This window comes from Metarhizium robertsii (assembly GCF_000187425.2).
Source record: "Metarhizium robertsii ARSEF 23 chromosome Unknown MAA_Scf_1, whole genome shotgun sequence".
In the NCBI taxonomy this organism is placed as follows: Eukaryota; Fungi; Ascomycota; class Sordariomycetes; order Hypocreales; family Clavicipitaceae; genus Metarhizium; species Metarhizium robertsii.
Window position 1 is genome coordinate 4,214,944 of NW_011942149.1, and position 20,301 is coordinate 4,235,244.

At 51.2% G+C, this 20,301-nt stretch overlaps 3 protein-coding genes across 3 annotated transcripts; 1 reads left to right on the forward strand and 2 right to left on the reverse strand.

Moving 5' to 3' along the window:
- Positions 1–1,287: 1,287 nt before the first annotated feature.
- Positions 1,288–2,755, reverse strand: MAA_02260 (sarcosine oxidase; the record flags this gene model as incomplete). Its single annotated transcript, XM_007820258.1, has 3 exons — positions 1,288–1,543; positions 1,648–1,891; positions 1,972–2,755. 3 exons carry the CDS (start codon positions 2,753–2,755, stop codon positions 1,288–1,290), a joined length of 1,284 nt encoding a protein of 427 aa, XP_007818449.1.
- Positions 2,756–9,417: 6,662 nt separating this feature from the next.
- On the reverse strand, positions 9,418–10,343 carry MAA_02259 (uncharacterized protein; the record flags this gene model as incomplete). Its single annotated transcript, XM_007820257.1, has 2 exons — positions 9,418–9,943; positions 9,997–10,343. 2 exons carry the CDS (start codon positions 10,341–10,343, stop codon positions 9,418–9,420), a joined length of 873 nt encoding a protein of 290 aa, XP_007818448.1.
- Positions 10,344–16,708: 6,365 nt separating this feature from the next.
- MAA_02258 (uncharacterized protein) lies at positions 16,709–20,259 on the forward strand (the record flags this gene model as incomplete). The annotated part of the gene is made up of 6 exons (XM_007820256.2): positions 16,709–17,249; positions 17,970–18,662; positions 18,729–19,018; positions 19,117–19,727; positions 19,797–20,001; positions 20,080–20,259. The coding sequence occupies 6 exons, from the start codon at positions 16,709–16,711 to the stop codon at positions 20,257–20,259; spliced, it is 2,520 nt and encodes an 839-aa protein (XP_007818447.2).
- Between the last annotated feature and the right edge of the window lie 42 nt (positions 20,260–20,301).

Below are 20,301 nucleotides of genomic sequence, written 5' to 3' on the forward strand. Positions count from 1 at the left end.
GGCCCAATTCCACGCAGACAGATGACGGACCGCAAGAGTTCATCTCAAGTTTCAAGCACCGTATTCCTGAATCTTCATCCAATAGGATGCCGCTTCCATATGTACATGTAGCCCTCCCCCCTGGGCCGGATCTCGGACGCCATGTGCCAAACCAAACGCGTGCCAACAACTCAGCCAGCCACAATTATGAAAGCTTCTCAGGATTCCAGGAATCTTCCCACGGGGTTAATATTCCCCCTTTTGCTTGCTTCCAGCCACCAGCGTGTCAAATGTGCAAGGACCAGTTGATCGGCAGCTATTGACACACAACCCCTCTTCACCATCTACTCATTCAAGTTTGGAGTAGAAGTGACTTTTGCCTTTCCAAGTGGCCTCTGTTTACGAGGACAGACAATGCTGGGCGTGGACAGTTTCTAAACGCTCATTGCTTTCCGATCGTAGGAGAACCGTGCTCCCCAATGTCAGTCAAGCATGTGGTTGGGCAAGTCAATAGTCCATTGCCAGTTTCTTTCATTCTTCATCGAAATGGCCTCATGCACAAAACCCAAGTAGACGGCAGCACACGCACAGAGGGCCAGGGCTGCAAGGGGAACGGAGCAGTTGTAGTTGTTGTATTGAAAATTCTCACTCGAGATCATTCGTTCATGCACACGCCAGACAAAGCGAAACCGTCAGGTCCACCACCTATCATTCAGTCTGTTTCCCACAGTAGTTCAGGTCTAGCCCTACCGCACCGATCCCGGCCCCTCTTGAAGCCATGGTTCGATATTGTCCAAATAAAAATAAGACTCGTCGCAAGTCCGCCTCTCTATGGGGGAAAGCCTGTGCAAGAAGGAAGGGGCGGCGTATTCATCACATATCCAGTGACAAAGCTTTTGTATAAGCCTCAAATTCGACAGCATTTTTAAGATGAAACGCAATAGTGAAATTGAAATTACCATAGTGTCCAAGTTTAAAAAAAGAAGGAAAGAAAAAAAAGTTAAGAAACTCCGTAGTATGTATCACCAAAAAAAAGCCGTGAACAAGTAAAGAAAACCAAGCACATTCCGACGCGAGAACTCCAGTATGCTGTTTGCACAGTGCCCCACATTCAGCCTCTCTGAGGTGTAAAGGCATAAACTCTTTGTCTTGTTGCTTTTTTTCTCTTTCGTAATTTTTAGTCAGGTAATTCGCAATGTAGCGCCAGTGTTGTCGCGTTTGTTGACTCTTTCCTCGACGCTCTTACCGCCTCGGAGACAAGATCGAGTAGTTACTGCAACGAACCTCAGCAGTATAGTGCGTGGCCGGTCACGCGAGCCAGTCCTGCAGGTCTCCCACGATCTGATATGTCGGATTGGCTGAATGGCCATCACCGCCTTTTTTGTCCCAAGCCCAACGATCAGCGAATTCGGTCTCAAGGCTGCCTTGCATCATGTCGGCAATGTAGTCTCCAATTACTTGCAAGAACTTCCAGCCATGAAACGAGCCGCCAGTTGCCACGTAGAGACCACGGCTATGCGGATGTGGCGTGATTAGGAAGTCGTGTGTTGGAGTAGATGCGTCCCTGTAGAGAAGGACGTTTCGTCAGCATGCAGTTATTGGTTTATAACGCGGGCCTTCACTAATAACAGGTGGAGAAGTTGGAACAACATTTGGCACATAACTTACCAGCACATGCGGTAGGCGTCAATAGCGACATCCTCCACCTCCTTGCCGTAGAGGCCATCAAGGGTCTTTCTGGCGCGCTCTTGGAAGAACTTGATGAACTTGGGCCCGGTCCAGACGTTGAACGCGCTGTCTTCGGGGGCCATGGACAGGCGCTGCCCGGTCAAGGGGCACTCGACGTAGTTGGTGAAGCACATATCGCAGTTGAATTTGATGGTACCATCTGCAAGAATGGACATTCCTTCGCCTATAGTTTCAAGTCAGCTTGGCAAGCCATTGCAAGCTGGAATGGTGATGGCGAGGCCGTTGCCCTGGGACGCGACAAACCTTTGACCTGAGGCAAGCAATTCTTCAACACGGGAATAGACGACAGCTTCTCCTGCTGGGCGCCCTGGACCTTGGCGTAGAAGCTCACGGCACCGGTTGCCAGCAGCCTGTCGCCGACCTGAAGCTGTTGATTCTCAGGCGCACTCTGTGCCAGCAGGGCTGCGGTGCGTGCCCCGGTGGCAAGCAAGATTTTGTCTGCATGCAGAGTCTCCCCAGACTGCAGTGTGATTCCCGTGCACTCACCAGTGGCACCAATGTTGATCTTTGTCACGACGCCCACGACGTACTCAATACCCTGGTCCACGGCTTCTTGAACGACAGCCCCGAGGGCTTTGTCCGCCTCGGCAAAGCCCACTGCCGGGTTGAAGAGAATCTTGTCCAAGCCGTCAAAGTTGGCAGTGGCGAAGGAGCCGTTCCACCGTTGGCGAACCTCCTTTACAGTAAGAAAGTGTGCCTTGTTCTCAATGCCCATCTCCTTGTACGAGGCAATGCTCTGCTCGCCAAAGTTGGAGGGGTCGGCCCTCAGCATGCCAACCTCATGATACCATGGCTTGTATAGGTCGTGATTTCGCCACATGGGCATGGCCTTCTTCAGCATTTGCATGTACAGCTTGTCAGGATAGTCGTCACGGACAATCTTGTTGATGTCGTGCGAAGCGGCACGAGGATTTGGGAAATTTGTGGTATCAACGAGAGTGACATTGGTGGTTCCTTCCCGTTTGGCCAAGCTCAACGCGGTGGCGGCACCAAAGTTGCCGGCACCGATGATGAGATAGGACGTCATGCCGCGTGCTCCCTTGCAACGACAATGCGAGACGACTTGCAAGTGTGTAGGCAGTGATATAGTGGCGGTGATGGCGAGTAACCGCAACGTCGTATTGACTTTGCACCAGACGTTGTCGCGGAGGTGGTGTAAGTGAGGCAGACGGTGGAGGGTGGCCGCAAGACCGAAGTGATAAATGAATATAAAAGAGCTGTTGCGTGCCACACACTTGATGCTACGACGGCAGAAGACAAGACTTGATGCTTCAACGTCACGAGAGAGCCTAGGGCGTAGCTGGGGTTTTATACTTGGACCCGGGCTTGCTCACCGGTCGAGCTTAATTTGGGGGGTGTGAGGAGATAATGCCACAGAGTGACGATATAAAACATGTGAAGCGGTGACACCAGGATTCATCTTTTGTGACCCAAGGGTGCCCCGACGTGTCCCACCGGAAGTTCGGGGAAACAGGGAAAGGAGAAATTCGAACAAGAGTGAAAATGAAAACAAAACGGCCATGCAAAATGGCCAGTCGGCGGCGCCAGCATCCAGAGCCATCGTGGGCCAAAGGTCATGTTGAGGGACCATGCCTGACAGTGAGAGAACCTTTGACGTGTCAACGCAAGGAGACGTCCCTTCCAAATCCCTGCAACCAATTGGGCCCGCGTCTTTGGTTGTTTTGGGGGGGAGGGAAGAGAACAACAGCGACAGAAACACTGGCGGGAACTGCTTTGATTTCATCCGGGGGAGGGGGGTGGGAGAATCAAGCCGCCATCGGGTGAATTCGCACACATGCCATTGTCCCCGTTGCGTCGGTTTGCTCAAATACACAATGACGACGCAAACATTCCAATTTCCGTTCTGTTTGGCCTCGAGAGACTCGTCAGTTACCACCATAGCACCAACACAAGCACTAGAGGAAAATGGCTGTTCAAGAAAACGCATTGACCCGGTACGATCAAGTTAAAGCGGCGAATTGATGAGGGAACAAGACGAGACAACAAGAAGGTTTGTGGCACTGGCTTAGACGAAGGGGGGAGCCCATGGTCAAAGTTAGAATGGCCAGACCACGTAGTATTATTACAATACAGAGTACTCCATAGTAGTAGTACCTTGAGGCAAGCACAGAGTCGATAATAATGATAAAATTTTGAGTCTAGTGTATGGACAGATCTTTCATGTTTGGGCACAGAGGATGGGGTGAATGCAGAATGTCGAGTACAGCAACGGCTTTTCGCAGCTGTTTCGCCTAGATCCCTGTTCAGGTTGCCAGTCGCGGCAGCGACCGAGAGGCAGACAAAAGTGCGGGTATTTTTCTCTTATTATTAGAAAAAGACAGATTTTTTTTTTAAAAAGAAAAGAAATAAAAAAAAAACCCCCGGCGTCGGGCAAGCATGTGCTCGCTTGCCATGAGTCGAGACCATGACAAAAAGAGCAACGTTAGTTCGCATCAACCAACGACCCAGAATTGGGTCAGAAATCGCCCAAAGAGTCTCATGCAATAAGTTGCAGAGTGCTCCATACGAAACACAGAATCGGTGTAATACGTTCAGCAACAAAGGCAGAAACATGCAATGAATGACTTAGTTGTAGACGCCCGACATCTGGACTGCGTCGGCATCTGATTGGAGATGATGAGACTGAATGTGGTCTGGTGTCATTCACTCCATACATTAGGTACCTAGGTACTTACTTACCCAGGTACTTGCACCAGGTCCCTGTAGGCAACATCACATCTATCCAGATATACATGGGCACTTGGGTAAACACCTTGCAGAGTCTCGATTCTGCTCCCCTCGGGACTGCCATATCGAGTTCCACGTACTCCGTACGGAATCGTTTTAATGTCGGCCTGTTCCGGACGCGGTACTTAAGTACGCTATAGGTACTCACTTTTGGCTACTAAGGACCTGACTACTAGGTACTACATCTAAGCACTTGAGTACCCAGGTACTTGAGGTAATGGTACATGTATCCGCTGCCCGCGTACATGTGCCACTAGGTTCTAATTACTTGGTATCCCATGTTGGCATCGCGTTGCTTCAAGCTGCTTCTTCTTCTTCTTCTCGTCAATCCTTTTCTCCTTCAATTCGATGCCAACAGGCAAGCTGGCCGTCGCTCTCGAGGACCGAGGACCCAGGTACTACTCGACTAGTTCTCCCTTCTCGTCTGGTACCTTGGCTCCTTGTCCCTGCCCTGGCTCCTAGGCTCCGCATCTGTCGTTCGCAGACATGCCCGCCATCTGATCCCCATCCCCATCCCCACCCCCAATCGTCTCTTCTCTCCGCAAACATCCCATCTCTCTCAATCTATTCCGAACTCCCGGACGCAGAACCAAGGGATGGCGCCGGCAGCCCCCACAACCAAGTCCAACAGGATGATCTGAACTGTCTCTGCCAGGCTCCCATCATCTGCATGTACCCAGGCTGCTGGCCCCTTGGCTCGCAATTATGGCCCGCATGAGATGCCTCGTTAGACTGCCACATTTTGTTTGGTGGCCTTGTTTGGTGGCCAGGCGTCCACGTACATGCATCATGTCTGCTCCCCTGGTCGTCTGGCTGCAGCAATAACACTTGATTGCACCGGGGCTCCAAGGCCTTGAGGCCTCAAGGCCCTACAATATGCCTTTATGCCTCCAATGGGCTCGGAGACGAGAGACGAGATATCACGAGGCCGCAGAACGGCGAGAACAGACAACCAGCGGCATGGCCTTTCAGCCGACCCGAGTAGCAGCGGGCGCCTTCACTGAGCATACAACATACATACAGAAAGACGTGTTCGACAAGTTGCATACAAAGTTTACGACGGCACCTGCATGTGCCAACCAACGACGCTCCGTGACCAGTCCCTGGCATGGCCCTTGCGACTTGCGACTTTCTCACAGGCGCCACGCATTACTAGTGCCGTTTGCGCTCTCAGGCTTTCTATTACAATTATGCACCCAAGAGAGATCCGCCTCCCGCCTCCCGCCTCCCGAACATCTTTGCTTCCAACTGTTTCTGCCAGCCACGTTATCGTTGCCCAAAGCCCCTTCAACCGTTCACCGACTGCCACAGCAGCCTCCGATACTACTGGCTGCCGTCCGCCACCCGCCGCTCGCCCGTGTATGCTGATGAGCTGCATCCCAGCCGAGGACGAAACAAGGCACCCTCTGTGTCAGATAGGCCTGCGTATCTTGGTAGTATCTCGGCAGCCCCATCCCCGAGGAGCTACATGTGCATGTTCCTACTAGGACCTTTCCGCGAATATCCAAAAGCGGTGGGTGAGCTCTTGTCTTATTACACAGGCCGCAGCCTGAAGACGAGAGGCCATGAGCTCCTGGTCCATATATGCATACATACATATATATATGTGTGTGTGTAGCTTTGCGTCGTAATGTGTTTGTGGTACTATTACCCACATTGCTGTAATGGAAACTATTCAACTTTGCAGGCTGAATTGTCACTCGCTCGAGCATCTGGGTCTGTTTCTGGTCACGTTTCAGGGCCGTGCTTTAGGCCCGCACCGCCCCTAGACCACGTGAGTTCTCGAGGGAGGAGTTTCTTGCTGAATCAATCTCTTCCATCCTTGCCTTCAAACCTCCCTCGTCTAGCGGCGCGTCGTCCGGGCCACCCAGGAAGATCTACCCGAGTGTTCCATATTTCTTCCATCACTTATTCGTCCTGCTCCGTACCCCAGAACCCTGTCAGTTGAATCACTCACGGGTCACGACTTTGAAGCCCTTTGAAGCGGTGTACACGTCAAACCTACGCCCACGTCCGTGTTCCAACTAGTGGGCGGGGGTTTATAGCCATACGGCCGGCCACTTTATCTCTGTATGCCCTCGAAAGCTTGGGCTCAGACACTGTTACAATATGTCCTGGGATGGCCAAGCCTGTGCGTCCTTCCGTTCTCAGTGTCGTCTACTTGTCGGGCATTGCAAAGTTGCATTCCAACTTACCGCAGTGGCGAGTCGATGGCAGTTGTTCCTTGGGACTAGACGAACCGGAATTCGACCACATGGCACAATGACACGCCTTTCAAACAATGGGGTGGCAATTGGCATATACCCTTGCTCCGTCGCATACCTACCTAGGTAGGTAGCTAGCTAGCGAGCTCTCGAAACGGCTTCTTGCTAATGGGCATCCCGTCCTGATTCCCATGATGCCTGCTGGAATTATTTGCTCGACTAGGACCCGATGTCATTGCAAGCCGTTGATACAGTGGATGACCGTGAGAGGCCACTCTCGCCACAAACCCGGCCCCTTGAGTTGGCTGCTGGCACTTGGACTTCACCGCCGAGTTTGATATCCAGCCTTTGGCTTTCTCCAGAAATCATGCGCAATGCGCTGGTAACATGAGACCATGTGGCCATTCACATCATGCAAAAGACTCGTCTTGTCGGCAGTTTGTTTGGGCACTACGCATCATCTTGCATTTCATCGTACCAAGCCCAGTCGACACACAAAAACACAGGCGCCTCGTTGGTCACTGCCCAGATGCTAAGGTGCATAAGGAGGCAATCATGCTCTTCCTCAGCAGTCTGCTGGCAAGGCCCTTGTGGTCCACAATGCTGTCTGTAAGACATGGAGTGCAGGGTGAGGCTGGCGGTCCGGTCGTACCTACAGTTAGCCTCAAGGCCGGCACACCTCTACCTCCAAAGAATTATACATAAATACATACGTATACGTACTTGTACTACGGAGTACTCTACGATAACCGGCCCCGGCTGGTTCCACGTACTCGGTTCTGCACTAGTGGCGTAGCCGTTACGCCCACAGCTTGATGGCTTGACGGTGTCTGGTGTGTTTTAAAACCCCCGTCCCTGAAACAAAGCGACAGGGATCCCTCGAACTTCGGTTCAAATTGGAAGCACCTGGTCGCTTCCAGCAACCACAGAGTTGTATTCACGGGAAATGGTATTGCATTACTCCGTACTGGCACATACATACATTGCAAGGCATCACTGCAGGTTGGGTAATATTGAAGCATGAACACGCCCAGTTCAACGTGGCGCGCATTCTGTCCCCCTAGTCAAAATTTTTTTTTACCGAAATCCTGCTCAATTGGCCTTGCTTGAACCTTGGTTCTGGGCCTCTTGCCCAACACTGGCAACTGGAAAACATCTGCCGATGATGGCGGCATGACGACATGGTTCGTACACGTTCCTTACTATGCAGCATTTACGGACTGCCGAAACAGGCACACCGACTATTTTCGAAATCGGGATAGCCAGCCGTGGGTTAATACGATACCCGAGAGTCCGGAAATTTTTCCAGGAAAATGACAGATACCGTGGTTCTGAGCAGCGACCAGCATTGTATTTCCCATCCAGGCAATGAGGAGCCCAGCCCGACGCGGGGGAGGGGCGTCATGTGGGATGATGTCCTGCCGTGGACAGTTCGATGCAAAAAAAAAACTAAAAAAAAAACTGACCGGTCAACATTGAAGGGCCGGTGCCAGATTCAAGCATCATGCTAACACATGACAACTGGCAGGCTTTTGTAGCCCCATGACCGAAGTCTTTTTCTGTGTTAGGCTAGCTGCTTACTGATTTGCGAAGACTCTTGGATGCTTCACTGTTGTCCGTCGATGTCTGTCGCGGCGATGGCACGAAATGATTTTCCCTCATGCAAGGCGACCAACTTGTCCTTGCCATCTCACGCACGTACGTCTACAATGGCCATCCGAGCTCGTGCCCATAGCAACTCGGGGGCGTAAGGTCTCGAGTCGCGTCGCTAACATGGTATGACAGACGGAAGGAGCAATCGCAGCAACCGATGGCATCAATTGGGCTCACGATGAAGCCCAAACATCAGTCAAGAAGGACCGACATAAGCTTTGGCCTTTTCTGTATTGCCCCTACCAGTACTCATCCTAAAGCCCTTGATACTGCATCTGGAACTTGTCAAGTCCGAATGTTGCAAGTGCATACATAGGGCTTTTCCCAAACCGCTCAGTTCCGTGGCGCTAACCTATACTAGAAATAGTGAGTGAATTTTGGCCCCCGACTACATAGTAGGTAACTTTCAACTACCTGGTGTTGGGGCAGTTCATATGCTAAGCTTCACAATCATTAATCTCAGGCCTCCGCTTCAAGCCACCATGCCATACTCGGTACTCCGGACTTTAGAGGCATGCGGGCCCAAATGTTGCAGTCGCTGCAAGGAAGATGTCAGGCGCTTATCCAGGCCCCGCTGCTCCGAGTTCCCGGGTATGGGCTGTGAGGCTCCCTTCACCGACTCCGCCCAGATGAACTCGTCTGGCCACACAACCCAACCAGGCCAGGTTAAAAATATGATTTTTGGCAGGGCCGACATGCGCCTCTGGGCCCCTCCATCAGTTCCCCATGCGCTACTAATATACTAATAAGCCCTCCTTCCATGTGGAACACACATACAACTGCCGGGGATATGCTTGTCCACATGGTTCACTATGGTATATGTACTCCGTATATAATCAAGGCCATTGGAGCCCGACTCCTACTCTAGTTTTCAGCACACCCTCCTTCCCCCTCTTCAATTAGGTAACCAAATAATGCTTCACAGTCGTCTTATGTCTTTCTAATCCGTCCCGGCGAGCAAATCTCCGCTTTTTGGGGGGATTGGGGCACCCGGGTACATCACACCGCCAAGGCTTGCGATGCTTATTGCAGTGTTGTCTGTATCCCGCTTGGTTAGAATATTTTCAACCAGGCGTCAAAGTTTTCAGGGGATTGGAGACGCTTCTCGAGTTGAGCAGCGGATCAGGAGAGAAACGTACGCGAACGATGAATTTCTGTCAAAGACGACAAGATTGCCGTCCTTATCAACTCCACCCTTGTCACACTTCATGCCTTTCGGACAGAAATATACCCCTTTGCCTCTTTGTCTGAGGGCCTCCATGTCTATAGATTGGAATTGCTCATCGTCATCAGATGAGTCTTCTGATCCGGATCCATCGCCGCTAATACCGGCGTGGCTCAACTGGCTTTTGTCCGGCAAGAGCTTGCGAGATGTAAAATGTGCCGAATCAGGCTCATGAGCCAAGGATACGGACTCTGAAATGGAAGATATCTTATTGTCACAGAATGGTGAGATAGAAGTCTGCAAAACTTCCTGGCCCCCTCCGTTCATCATGGAGACGTGTGGCCACCAGACTTCTTGGACCTCACGAGAAAATCGGTCACTCAGATCTCCGATTTGCCTATCGGCACGTGAACCGAGAATCGTTAGTTGAAAGGTGAATCGAGGCCTGTACATGCTCATGTCGCGGGTGGCAGTTGAAGGCGTTTGGCAAGCACATACCTCAGCTTTGATAACCCCATGTCAATTTTGGCGAGCTCAGCAAGGTCGGACATTCGACTTTCTGCCCTGGAGCGCTCGTGAGCCCTGAAGGACGCCTGGATGATATGAGGGCCTTTGATAAGCCGCTGTGTGAGTTGGGCCCATATTGCTGCAGTGCGGGTAAAGTATTCGCCAAGATCGGAAACAAGATCCTCCGAATCAGAGGATAAAGGAGGTGGCGTATTCATTTCCATATCTCGAGAAGCTATCTCGAGCTGCTGTTTTACTAAGGAATCCAAGAATCCTGATTGCGACGGAGAGTTCCTCAGTCCAGCCTCGAATAATTGAGAGGTAGATGGGATCGACATGATGTGCATATAAGAATGACCAGATTATATGCAAGCAACCTAATATACCGGGGGTATTCCTAACCTCAAGCCAATAGCTGGATAACACTTCCAACGTTTCCAACGAAATCTTCAAACTTTTGTTCAGTCGAATGTACCAATTTCACGCAAAGGCCACTAGCCGCCGCCTGCCACCTTCAATCCCCAAAGAATAGACCGAGAAAGACACGGCACCATTCGGTTATTCGCCCGTGCACACGATGAAGATCAGACCTACCACAGGCTGACCGCTCTGTCTGCCATGTGGATATGACTTGTTGACTACCAGACAAGTAGTAGTAGTATCAAATATTGGGGCACTCCAAGAGGAACCCAATGTAACAGGGCTTGAACAAAGTTTGACGGTGCAGATGCGGATGCGTATTACGTGCCAAGTGACCAGGCTCTGGCCTTGTAAACGTCGACGCTCTTTACCGGTGAGTGCGTCGCGCCCTGTTGTGTTCTGTTACGTCCCTTTCCGCGACGCCTTCGTAGGATCGTGCTCATACAATAGGTATTGGTATAGGAAATAGGTAGCCAGGCAATACTGGCACTACTCAAAGAATGGAGTGACACAGCACGACGTTCTCGAAGCGTAATCAAGCAGCCAAACCAGTGGAAGCTACTGATAAATTCCTGTTCAACCCTAGGGACGACAGCACAAGCTTGGTTGCGCCGGAGGGGGTAACGGAGCCAATGACGGCTTGCCTTTTTAGGCGCAGAAGCAATGAACGAATAATGGCCCGTACGTCCCCTGTGTAACAGTGAAGGGCGAACGATGATGTCTTGAGGATGATTTGGTCTCAATCGAGGCAGCAGGGACTGGGGTGTGACAAGTAGCCGTCGACAGTCGTTGGCACTTTTGCTTGTGGATGAAGACGTGAGGATGATCCAAAACAATTGGCTAACAAAAAATAAAGTTGAGGGGAAACAGAAAAAGAAACCGCGCCCAAGAACAGGCAGAGATGGCTGGGAGAAGAAGACGAAAAAAAAAGAGACCAGCCTAGGCCAAGCAGACCAGAAAGCAAACCCAGGACGACGACAATGCTCAAAGTCTTCTGTGGCCTTTTTCAGAACCGAATATGAGGGAGCCAGAATTGCCGAAAGGCACTTTCCTTTCGCTCACACGCGATTGTCCGGAAGATGGAATAGTTTTAACGTGCCGAGTACGGAGTAGTTGAAGGTGAGAGAGACAGCAGAGCGAGACTCGGCGGCTCGCTGGAAACTGAAGAACAACTCAGATTACACAACTCAGCGTTCTGCCGCATGGGAAAGAGGGCTATCTACGGAGTAGCTCCTGTTTTATTTCCTGATGTCGCTCGGTTTCCCCCCCTTCACTGTTTCTTTTCTTTCTCTGCGTAATGTGGGCTCGACCCATTCAGAAGCCCAACTGCTCCAAGCGGAGGAGAGACACGGACGAGCGAACAACAGAACAGGGCATTCGCAACGGGCTGGGGGTTACCACAGGCACCTGGCCTCTCAATGCGTAAGCACTTGGGAAGAGGGGGGCGCCAATATTGATACACTGGCACAGATGTCAAGGCATTGGGGCGGCAAAAAGTGACGGACCACGCCAACGGAGTCATCGACGAGTGGTTGAGCCCTGGAATTGGTGGGATGACGCTATGGAGTACAGACACGCAGTGCGCGCTCCGACCAAAAATACACGGGACAAAGTGAGGTGAGCAAAGAGACAACATCGACGACGGAGTGACTCCGGTGCACTGACAGAGTGAGGAAAGAAGAGAAAAGAGAAAAGAGAACAAAGAGGAAAGAGAAAACAAGGCTAACCGTTTTCGGCACAAAACTCGACTGTCAACGCTGGCTGATCGGCCCCACGGCCCGTCAAACGCTGTCCAAAACCTTGCGCCTCCCTTACCTGCCTGTCACCGTCACACAGTCCGGTGGATCGTCAGGACCGCAGGTTCGTGGGATTCTAGCCCTACCCTGGCTCTTGACTGGCTGGCTGGCATGTACTCCGTACATATGTACTAGTTCAACAAGCCCGGTTCGAAGAAGGGACTAGCCGTCCAGCCACCTTCCCGGCGGGGCCTATCCGCGCACCAGGGGCATCGGGGAACATCATTGGGAAGCCGAATAAGCTTTTTGATTGGCTGTCCCTATTTCGTGGCTGGGCAGGGGAGGGCCTCCTTTTTTTTTTTTGGACGATAAACTCATCCAGGAGACCGGACAGATCAGGCCTCCTCGTCACTCAAAAATCCAAAGGGCATTGGACTGTTGATCAATCAATCGAGAAACGCTTCTATTTGTGCTGCCGTACGCCGTACTCCACACTCTGCCAACATTCCATTTTTTTTTCCTGATGCCGGTTTGCTGTTTTTAGCGGCCTCAATCATCTTCAACATAATTTTGTTGAGTAGAGTAGAGCTTGCTGCTCACTCGGCTGTGATCAGAATTTCATATCTTTTACGTTTCCTCGCCGCGGCGCCGGGATGACCTTCCGGACTTGGCAGGCGATATCAGCTTGGCTTACGGAGTAGTGAGTGTATGCAGTACGGAGCACACAGGTAAATTGACCCTTTGGATTTTAATAGGCTGTCAACAACGTGGCCTATGACGAATAATGATCACCCGTCAGGCGTAACAGACATCATCTTACTTCAAGGCTTAGCGCCAAGGGCCATATGCGATACCACGCTATCTCATTTAGCATCTACCATCGAGGCAAACCTTAATATGCGGCCCGAAGTATAAGCCGCGATCTTAATATTGAACGTCACAGGAGGGGATTGCGCCCGCGGGGATGCCGTTTTGTCCGTATTTGCCGCTCTGCGGCTGCCACGAGGAAGCGCCACTACAGGGATGATGTATTTCTGAGCAAACAACGACAGCAAGCAAGCACAAAAAAAAAAAAAAGAAGACGAAGCAAATAGGAGGCATGGCCTACGGACAAGCCAAACAGATGGGGAGGTCCAAGGTGCTGTACGGAGTACCACTGCGGTCTCATCGACGCCAACTTGCATCATCAATGGCGCCTTCTGTCTATGAAGGTGTGAAAGAAAACCGCGAGAAATAACTACTCGAGTCGACCCAGCATCAACTGCACGGGTCCAAGGGACCATTCAAGCAAAACCCAAAGCCACTGGTAATACGTACTGTAGGAGACGAAGCTGTCTCGGCTGAAAGCTATTCGGCTAGACCCCAAACATCCGTAATGGCTATGAGGACAAGAAGCAAAAAGAAACGAAAAGAAGTTGCGCAGCTGTCAACGTTACAGCTGCCCTGGGCAGCCACCATGTCTTGCCCTTGCGGCTGGCGCACTAGCAGACAGAAACAAGCTACAACAGCTAATTGATATCAGGAATGGAAAATGTGGCTTCTAGCCCATTGGACCAGATTTGACACAGCGAGAGTATTTGGAGGCTCAAACGGCCATTTCCCGGGATGTTTACTTGCCTACGTAGGTAGCTAAGTAAGTAACTTGATGTATGTACTACTCCGTATGGCCATGGAGATAGACACTGATGTGTTGTGTAGTACAAGACTCTGTTGCTACTATTGTGATACGGAGTACATACGCGGAAAATACGGAGCACTCCGTACGACATAGCTCGGTACATGGGTGTACGAGGCTCTTTAACAACAATGGCAGTGCCCAAAATGGGTCGCACAACATCGTCTGGAGAAACATCAGACATGCCACTGATCCCAGTCGGTTTCTCCCCTTCGAATCACGCTAAGCAGGGGTCAGGGGCTGGGGAAGCTGGGGGTCACCAAGTAATTGGGTCGTCAATGGGCACTGGCTGGCCCAAGTGCTGTGCTGTGCTGTTACTGACGATGCAGAATGTGCATGGGCGCAGGCATGGACATGGACAAACAAATCGGCAAATGTTGAACTCGACGAGGGTATGGAGTACTATAGGAAAGTACATATGTAGGCTCTTTGGAAGAAAACGTGCGACAGCTTTTGGGGAGAGACGTGCTTGGGGTACTGATGTTTACGGCTGGGTTCTTGGCCAGCCCTGCTCCGTGGTTGTACATAGTCCCGTCGGTGAGTGCTTGTTGAGACCGTTTCTATTTCACCTCCCCCCCCTTGGACGGCATAGGATCTCTTTAATGAGAGCTGCCCTCGATTTTTCGGCCCATCTGTCTTTTCTGGCCAACGATTGACTTGCCGAATTTTAAATTAATTTTGGTTTATTTATTCACTCATTTCCGTCACAAACGAGGAGAGTGAGTCGAGAGCCGCGCGCAGCATACAGGAAACAGTGGGCATCCAGAATATCACATCCCGTAAAGCCGACAAGAAAAGAGGAGAGAGACGACAGACAGCACGGCTCGGCGGAGAAGGCCAAGAGAACGAACGACAGCAACCTTGTGAGATATCATTTTCGTTGTGCTGGGGAGACGACGCGCGACGGCCGGCTTTTGTCTTTGGCCGTATCTGTGATTCCCATTCCATCGCCCATTCCATCGCATCACTCATTGCGCAACTGCACCCGATATCGCCTCTGATACTCAATACTGCCTCCACGGGGGCGCGCAGTCTTGCTTGCGAGCAAGAGACTTTTGCTGTGGGTTTGTCTATGTATTCTCATTCTCACCGCCTGTCACCTGCCTGGGCACACACACACACACACATACTCACATACATGACCCTTCTCCCTCTCTCCCGCCCTCCCTCTCTCCCTCTCTCTCTTTCTCTTTCTTCGCACATCTGATCAATCCATTCCCGGTTGGCCCCCGAGCTGGGCCTCGAGTTCCAAAAACAGGTCGAGTGTTGTTCGTCGCCCAAGTGAGCGAGAGGGCTCTGGAGCGTATAATATTGTATTTGAACTTCAAATGAAAACCGGACTTTTCTGGGGACTGGCCACCTCTAGCGTTCTTCTTGTGGGCAGGTTCTAATGCCTCATTCACGGCTGGCGATATACATACTTAACGTATGGGTACTAGTTATATGTGTCCATGTCCGATACCTTGCCAATATCCCCCAGATCTGACAGGACCCTTGTTCGTTCCTTCCCCATCTGACCGATCTCCTCATCCCTCACATTTCACGTCTGATCTCCTTTCTTCAACCAAATCGGTTTCTCCCTGTGTGGGCTGTTGAAGTCCGGTCCCCTGGTCTCGAAGCCCGTACCTGCGCTGGGTGCAAGTCATGCGCAAATCATTTGAAGTCAAAGTTCCCAGCGACCTGGATGGATCCTCACCTGCTACGGATTACTAGTCTATTTCCCCTCCTTGTCACCGACAGCAGCATGGAATGTTTGCATACGGGGGTACCGAGTACACCGTACCGACATTGAAGACTTCTAAAGTTGTTCATCTCTGCTTTCCTGGTGAGACCGCGAGCCCTAGTTGCCGGGTCACTCAGGTCTGCAGTCGATACGGAGAAGTCCATAGTCAGTCAGTCCATGGTACTCCGTACTTTCAAGGTTATTATGTCACCAAGCTCCGTACTCGGCATGGAGCATCGAGTCTCCCAGTCCCGTGTCCCGTGTCCCATGTCCCACGCTCTCTCTGACACTGACGTCTCTTCTCAACGCATCCCCTGCCCTCCCTTGCAGTTTGTTGTCTGCACACACGCGCAAACCGCTCGACTTACATACGCTAGCCCTGCCTCCGCATCTCTGACCCAGAGCTATCTTTGGCTGAAGACTGATCTTGTCATCTATGTAGTTGATCCGGGAAGACGGCGGCATAGGCGGTTGTTTGGGGTGCGAGTGCTCGATGCTTGGATTTTCGACCACCCTTGACTCCTTGAGCATCCAAAGCCACCCACCACCTCGCGGGATCAGCCGATGAGCTCCTCTCACGTCTCCATCGGCCAGCCGCCATTGCGAACTGGAGTACTACTCCGTACGGAACAACCACATCCGCAGTAATAATTACACAGCGCAAAGAACGGGGCCGGGTGTTGCCCATCAGCTTGACAGGGAAGGCCATTAACACAGCGGTGTCCGATTGGGCACAGGCGATTGATTAACTAGCATCGCGAACCATTTGCCGAAACACTGGACATCCAGAGGACCAGGACTCGACAAGCCCTGGATTCATTTGGAAGCCCGATAACATAGTCGTTATCCCATCCTATCTTCGCGAGGCATTGTGTCGCACCATTCGGGGGCGTGACCCTTTCCGCAGCCTGCAGCTGTAGCTGTTCAGCCCAGCCCCTTGTCAAGACTGGACAGGACAGGCCCAAAGGTCAAGTCGATTTCCACCGATTTTCTCTCCCCGCCCACACCAAGAAGTAACCCCAGACCGCCCATCAGGGAAGACAAGCATCCAAGTTGATCCAACCACTGCCGGCCGCGGGCTGCCAACCAAGGCCAGACTCCTTCTGTTTTTACACCAGACTGCTTAAGCTTGTTGCACATCATCCTCCCATGGGTGACTCGTTGGGCTTTGACGACGGCCGCCTTGCGAAGCGCGTCAGGCTCCTCTCGTCGCCAGAGCTTCACCACAATCGTGAGGCCAAGGCGTCTTCTCAACAACAGGCGCAGCATCCGCCGCCACCCTTGCAACTGCAGCAACGAGAACACCAGCCTTGCTCTTCCTCTTCCTCCTATGAGAAGCAACAGGGCCAACCATCGTCACTGCACGCAGACCCCCAGCCCCAGCATATTCCCCCTCCTCCGCCAGAGTATGTTGCTGCTTCTGCACCCTCCACAGGCATTGCCATGGTAGGTTTACACGCCGCAGACGACTGGAGTAGGAATAATTATAACCCTTGGTCGAAAGAGCCTATATTCGACCCATCATGGGAGTGGCCCGCGTCCGCCACCGTCTTGGCTCCCCCTTCATCTAATCTCCAGCTCGGTGCTTGCAGAAACAGCCTCGAAACCGGGCATATGCCCCCAACGCCGTCGCCGTCGACTACCTATGGAACCTCCCCAGCAGCGGCCAAGGCCTTGTACGCACCCTCAGGTAAGGAGTATTGTCTCTCTCTCGTCTTGTAGTTTCGTATTGGCTGGACGTCAAGCTCGACGCCTGGACTCTATGCTTCGAAACATTTGCCACCTTTCATGCATCGCGCATGACGCAGTGTTCAGAAGGGAAGCTTAGGCTTTCACAATGTCATCACCCCGTCCGTCACCTTGGCGGATAGGGCAGCCTTTGCGTGTATTTATTGGTCACCACACCGGCGATACATCCACCCAGTCACCCCCGTTTCACTCTGGATGCATCGTCCTGTGCAGCGAAACCCCACACCGGTCAGCGAGCATCCATCCGCAGATGATGCATCAACCCTCAGGAGAATCTCATGTTGCCATGTCTTGCCTCATGGACGAAGCTTGTTCTAGTAGTATGGCATAATGCTCCATTCTTCAACAAACATTCATCAATGTTCCCGATTTTGCGCGTTTGGTCTCTCGTCTCGTTCCCGGTAAGTGCCGGGAGCTCTTTGCCTGTCAGAATTGGGTGTCTGTCACGGAGCAGGCACGGGCAGCGAACTATCAATGTCTGTGGCCGTTGAGAATTCACTGTCATATTCCTCCCCATCACAAAGTGGCTCGTTAGAACCTGCACCATATTGACATATTTATTATGCCCAACTCCTGGATGCCTTCACTTCCACAGATACAACTGCTTCTACTAATAACGAAATGCTTCACTGCCTATGCCACGATCTGACACACTATCCAGTCATACCTACGACGTCGCAACTCGACTCTCCTCCTGCGGTCTCTTCAGAATCTCTCTACTCTTCTCGTCCTACGCAATTCGAGGCTGCATTTACACCACCAATTCCTCGACCTTCACTTCCTAGTGACGACTTCCCAGTGCCCTCATCAGGGATCGTAGGCGATGACCATCCCCCTCAATGTAGCCACGCTTCCAGCCAAGCTGCTTTTCATAGTCCCTTCAGAGACTGCATTGGTACCTTTGGACTATACAAGTCTCAGTTCTTTAGCCGCCCTATAGACGGCAAGGTGAATGGGTATATCAAATTCTCCTGGCCCAAAGAGAAGCATGGGAAGCAGCGCTCAATTGGGCGCAAGTCTTCAATTCCCGACGCCACCAGAGTCGTTGAAATTGATGGTTCTACAGAGGCAAACGACGAGTTGACGTCTCAATCTTCGACCTCCTTCATTGGCCCCTCCCCAGTGTCTTCAAAATGTGGGGATGACTTGCTGGAACTGACGGTCGATTTATCAAGTTTTGCCAATCAACCGCCAATCCAAAATTTTACCTCTCATACTCCAGTCTGGTTCACTTCGTCTCCTGTCTCCAATCCCTCTCACGAAGTTGCTTGTATGGGGGCGCCGAAGATGCTACCATCTCAATATGGGTATGAGGCTAAAATGGACGAGACTGATAGACGGTTTTGGATGTTCTGTAAGTATAATGCAATAAGCGAGAAATTCATGTACGAACCTCAACATGCTAATCAATAACCATGAGATATTCGAAACTGGTGTCCGGGTCGCAGTGTATTGGAAGATACAAACCTGTGGCTGAGGGATTTCGCCCAAATGCACAAAAGCGTTGGTGTCCGATCGGCCATCCAGAGTCTAGCCGGCATTTATATCTACGATTATTTGCCCCTGGAGTCTATTCGCAATAGAGTCAACCAACGTTTCTTCGACGCTGAGGAGAGATTTTCCCAACTTCTCAACGACCCAATGACTGCCAGAGATGAATCGCAGGCAAATGAGCTAATCACAATTGCTGTCATTCTCTCCATGCAAGATGTACGTTCAGGTCATTGTCCCGCGGTTTCCCAGTCCGTAAATGATGTGCTTAGTTTGTGGTGCCATTATCTTGAAGATGGTCTCTAATTTGGTGGTAGATCGTCTTAACAGAACGTCGCCTGAAAAAGCCATTTTCCCCCCGTTGGCTGCAAGGATTCCGCCAGGGAGAACAATTTCTTCAAGCAACCGATCATGGGTCGCGATTTTGGAAATCATCAAATGTACAGTCATCATCTTTACGAAACTCGCAATCCATTATTGTTGGCCGCGCAGTTATTTTAGCCCAGCCCATGTCCTCGTTACCCCCTCCACGCAAATTCGACGCCCAGAAAGAAGCATCCCGATTTGGCTGGCTTCTCTATGGTACAGAAAAAGACATGTACCAGATCCATGGTGGCTGTGGATTTTCAAAGAAGTTACTGCATGTGCTTAACCAAGTAACATATTGTGCTGCACGGTTACAGCAAGAACCAGAAAGTCTCATTGTTCCAATGACAGCGGATTATTTGTATAGGGAGCTTCTCCAGATGAGACAATGGAGCCCTGAATCAAAGAGCTGGGAGGCTGCACAATCTGGACCATCCGTCATTGATTGGGTTCGTTCTTTATCAGAGAACTACCAGATTGACACAAACGCATTCATGACAGATGTCACTGCGGAAGCTTGGCGTTTTGCTGCCATCATTTACCTGCAATGTCGTGTGATGCGGTAAGTAGCGTCATTTAGATCCATCAACGGGTGGCAGCAGAGATATTAGTAGCTGAATTATTATAATAGGTTGTCTCGCAACCACCCAGACGTGGTATCGAATTTGGATGACCTCGCAAAATGCATTGCGATCATGCCTACATCGGGAAGCCAATTTACAGCCCAGGCACCGCTATTCCCAGTATTTTTGTTGGGCATGCTGGCAACTACGCCAGAGCATAAAGCCGTTTCAGGGAATTGGTTCGACGAGGTTCTGCAGACCCCCGTAAGGAGTGTAAGTGTTCATCTTCACGCACACCAACTTGGTATTAGTGAAAGTTTCCAATGCTAACGGATTTGGGGGACGATCAAGAGCGTTCCACCCTTGCATAGAGCACTTAAGCACATTTGGGTCTGGATTGATAAAGAAATCCCTGTTGCATTACTACCTCATCTCGAGACAAATCAACCCATCCACCTCCGGCACCCTTGGTGGGAACGACTTGTGACCCTTGTCCAGCAGCAAGAGCAAGAAGTCCTCTGCCTGACATAATTAAAGACTCTTGGTCCAAACAAAACAAATCAATCTATCCCC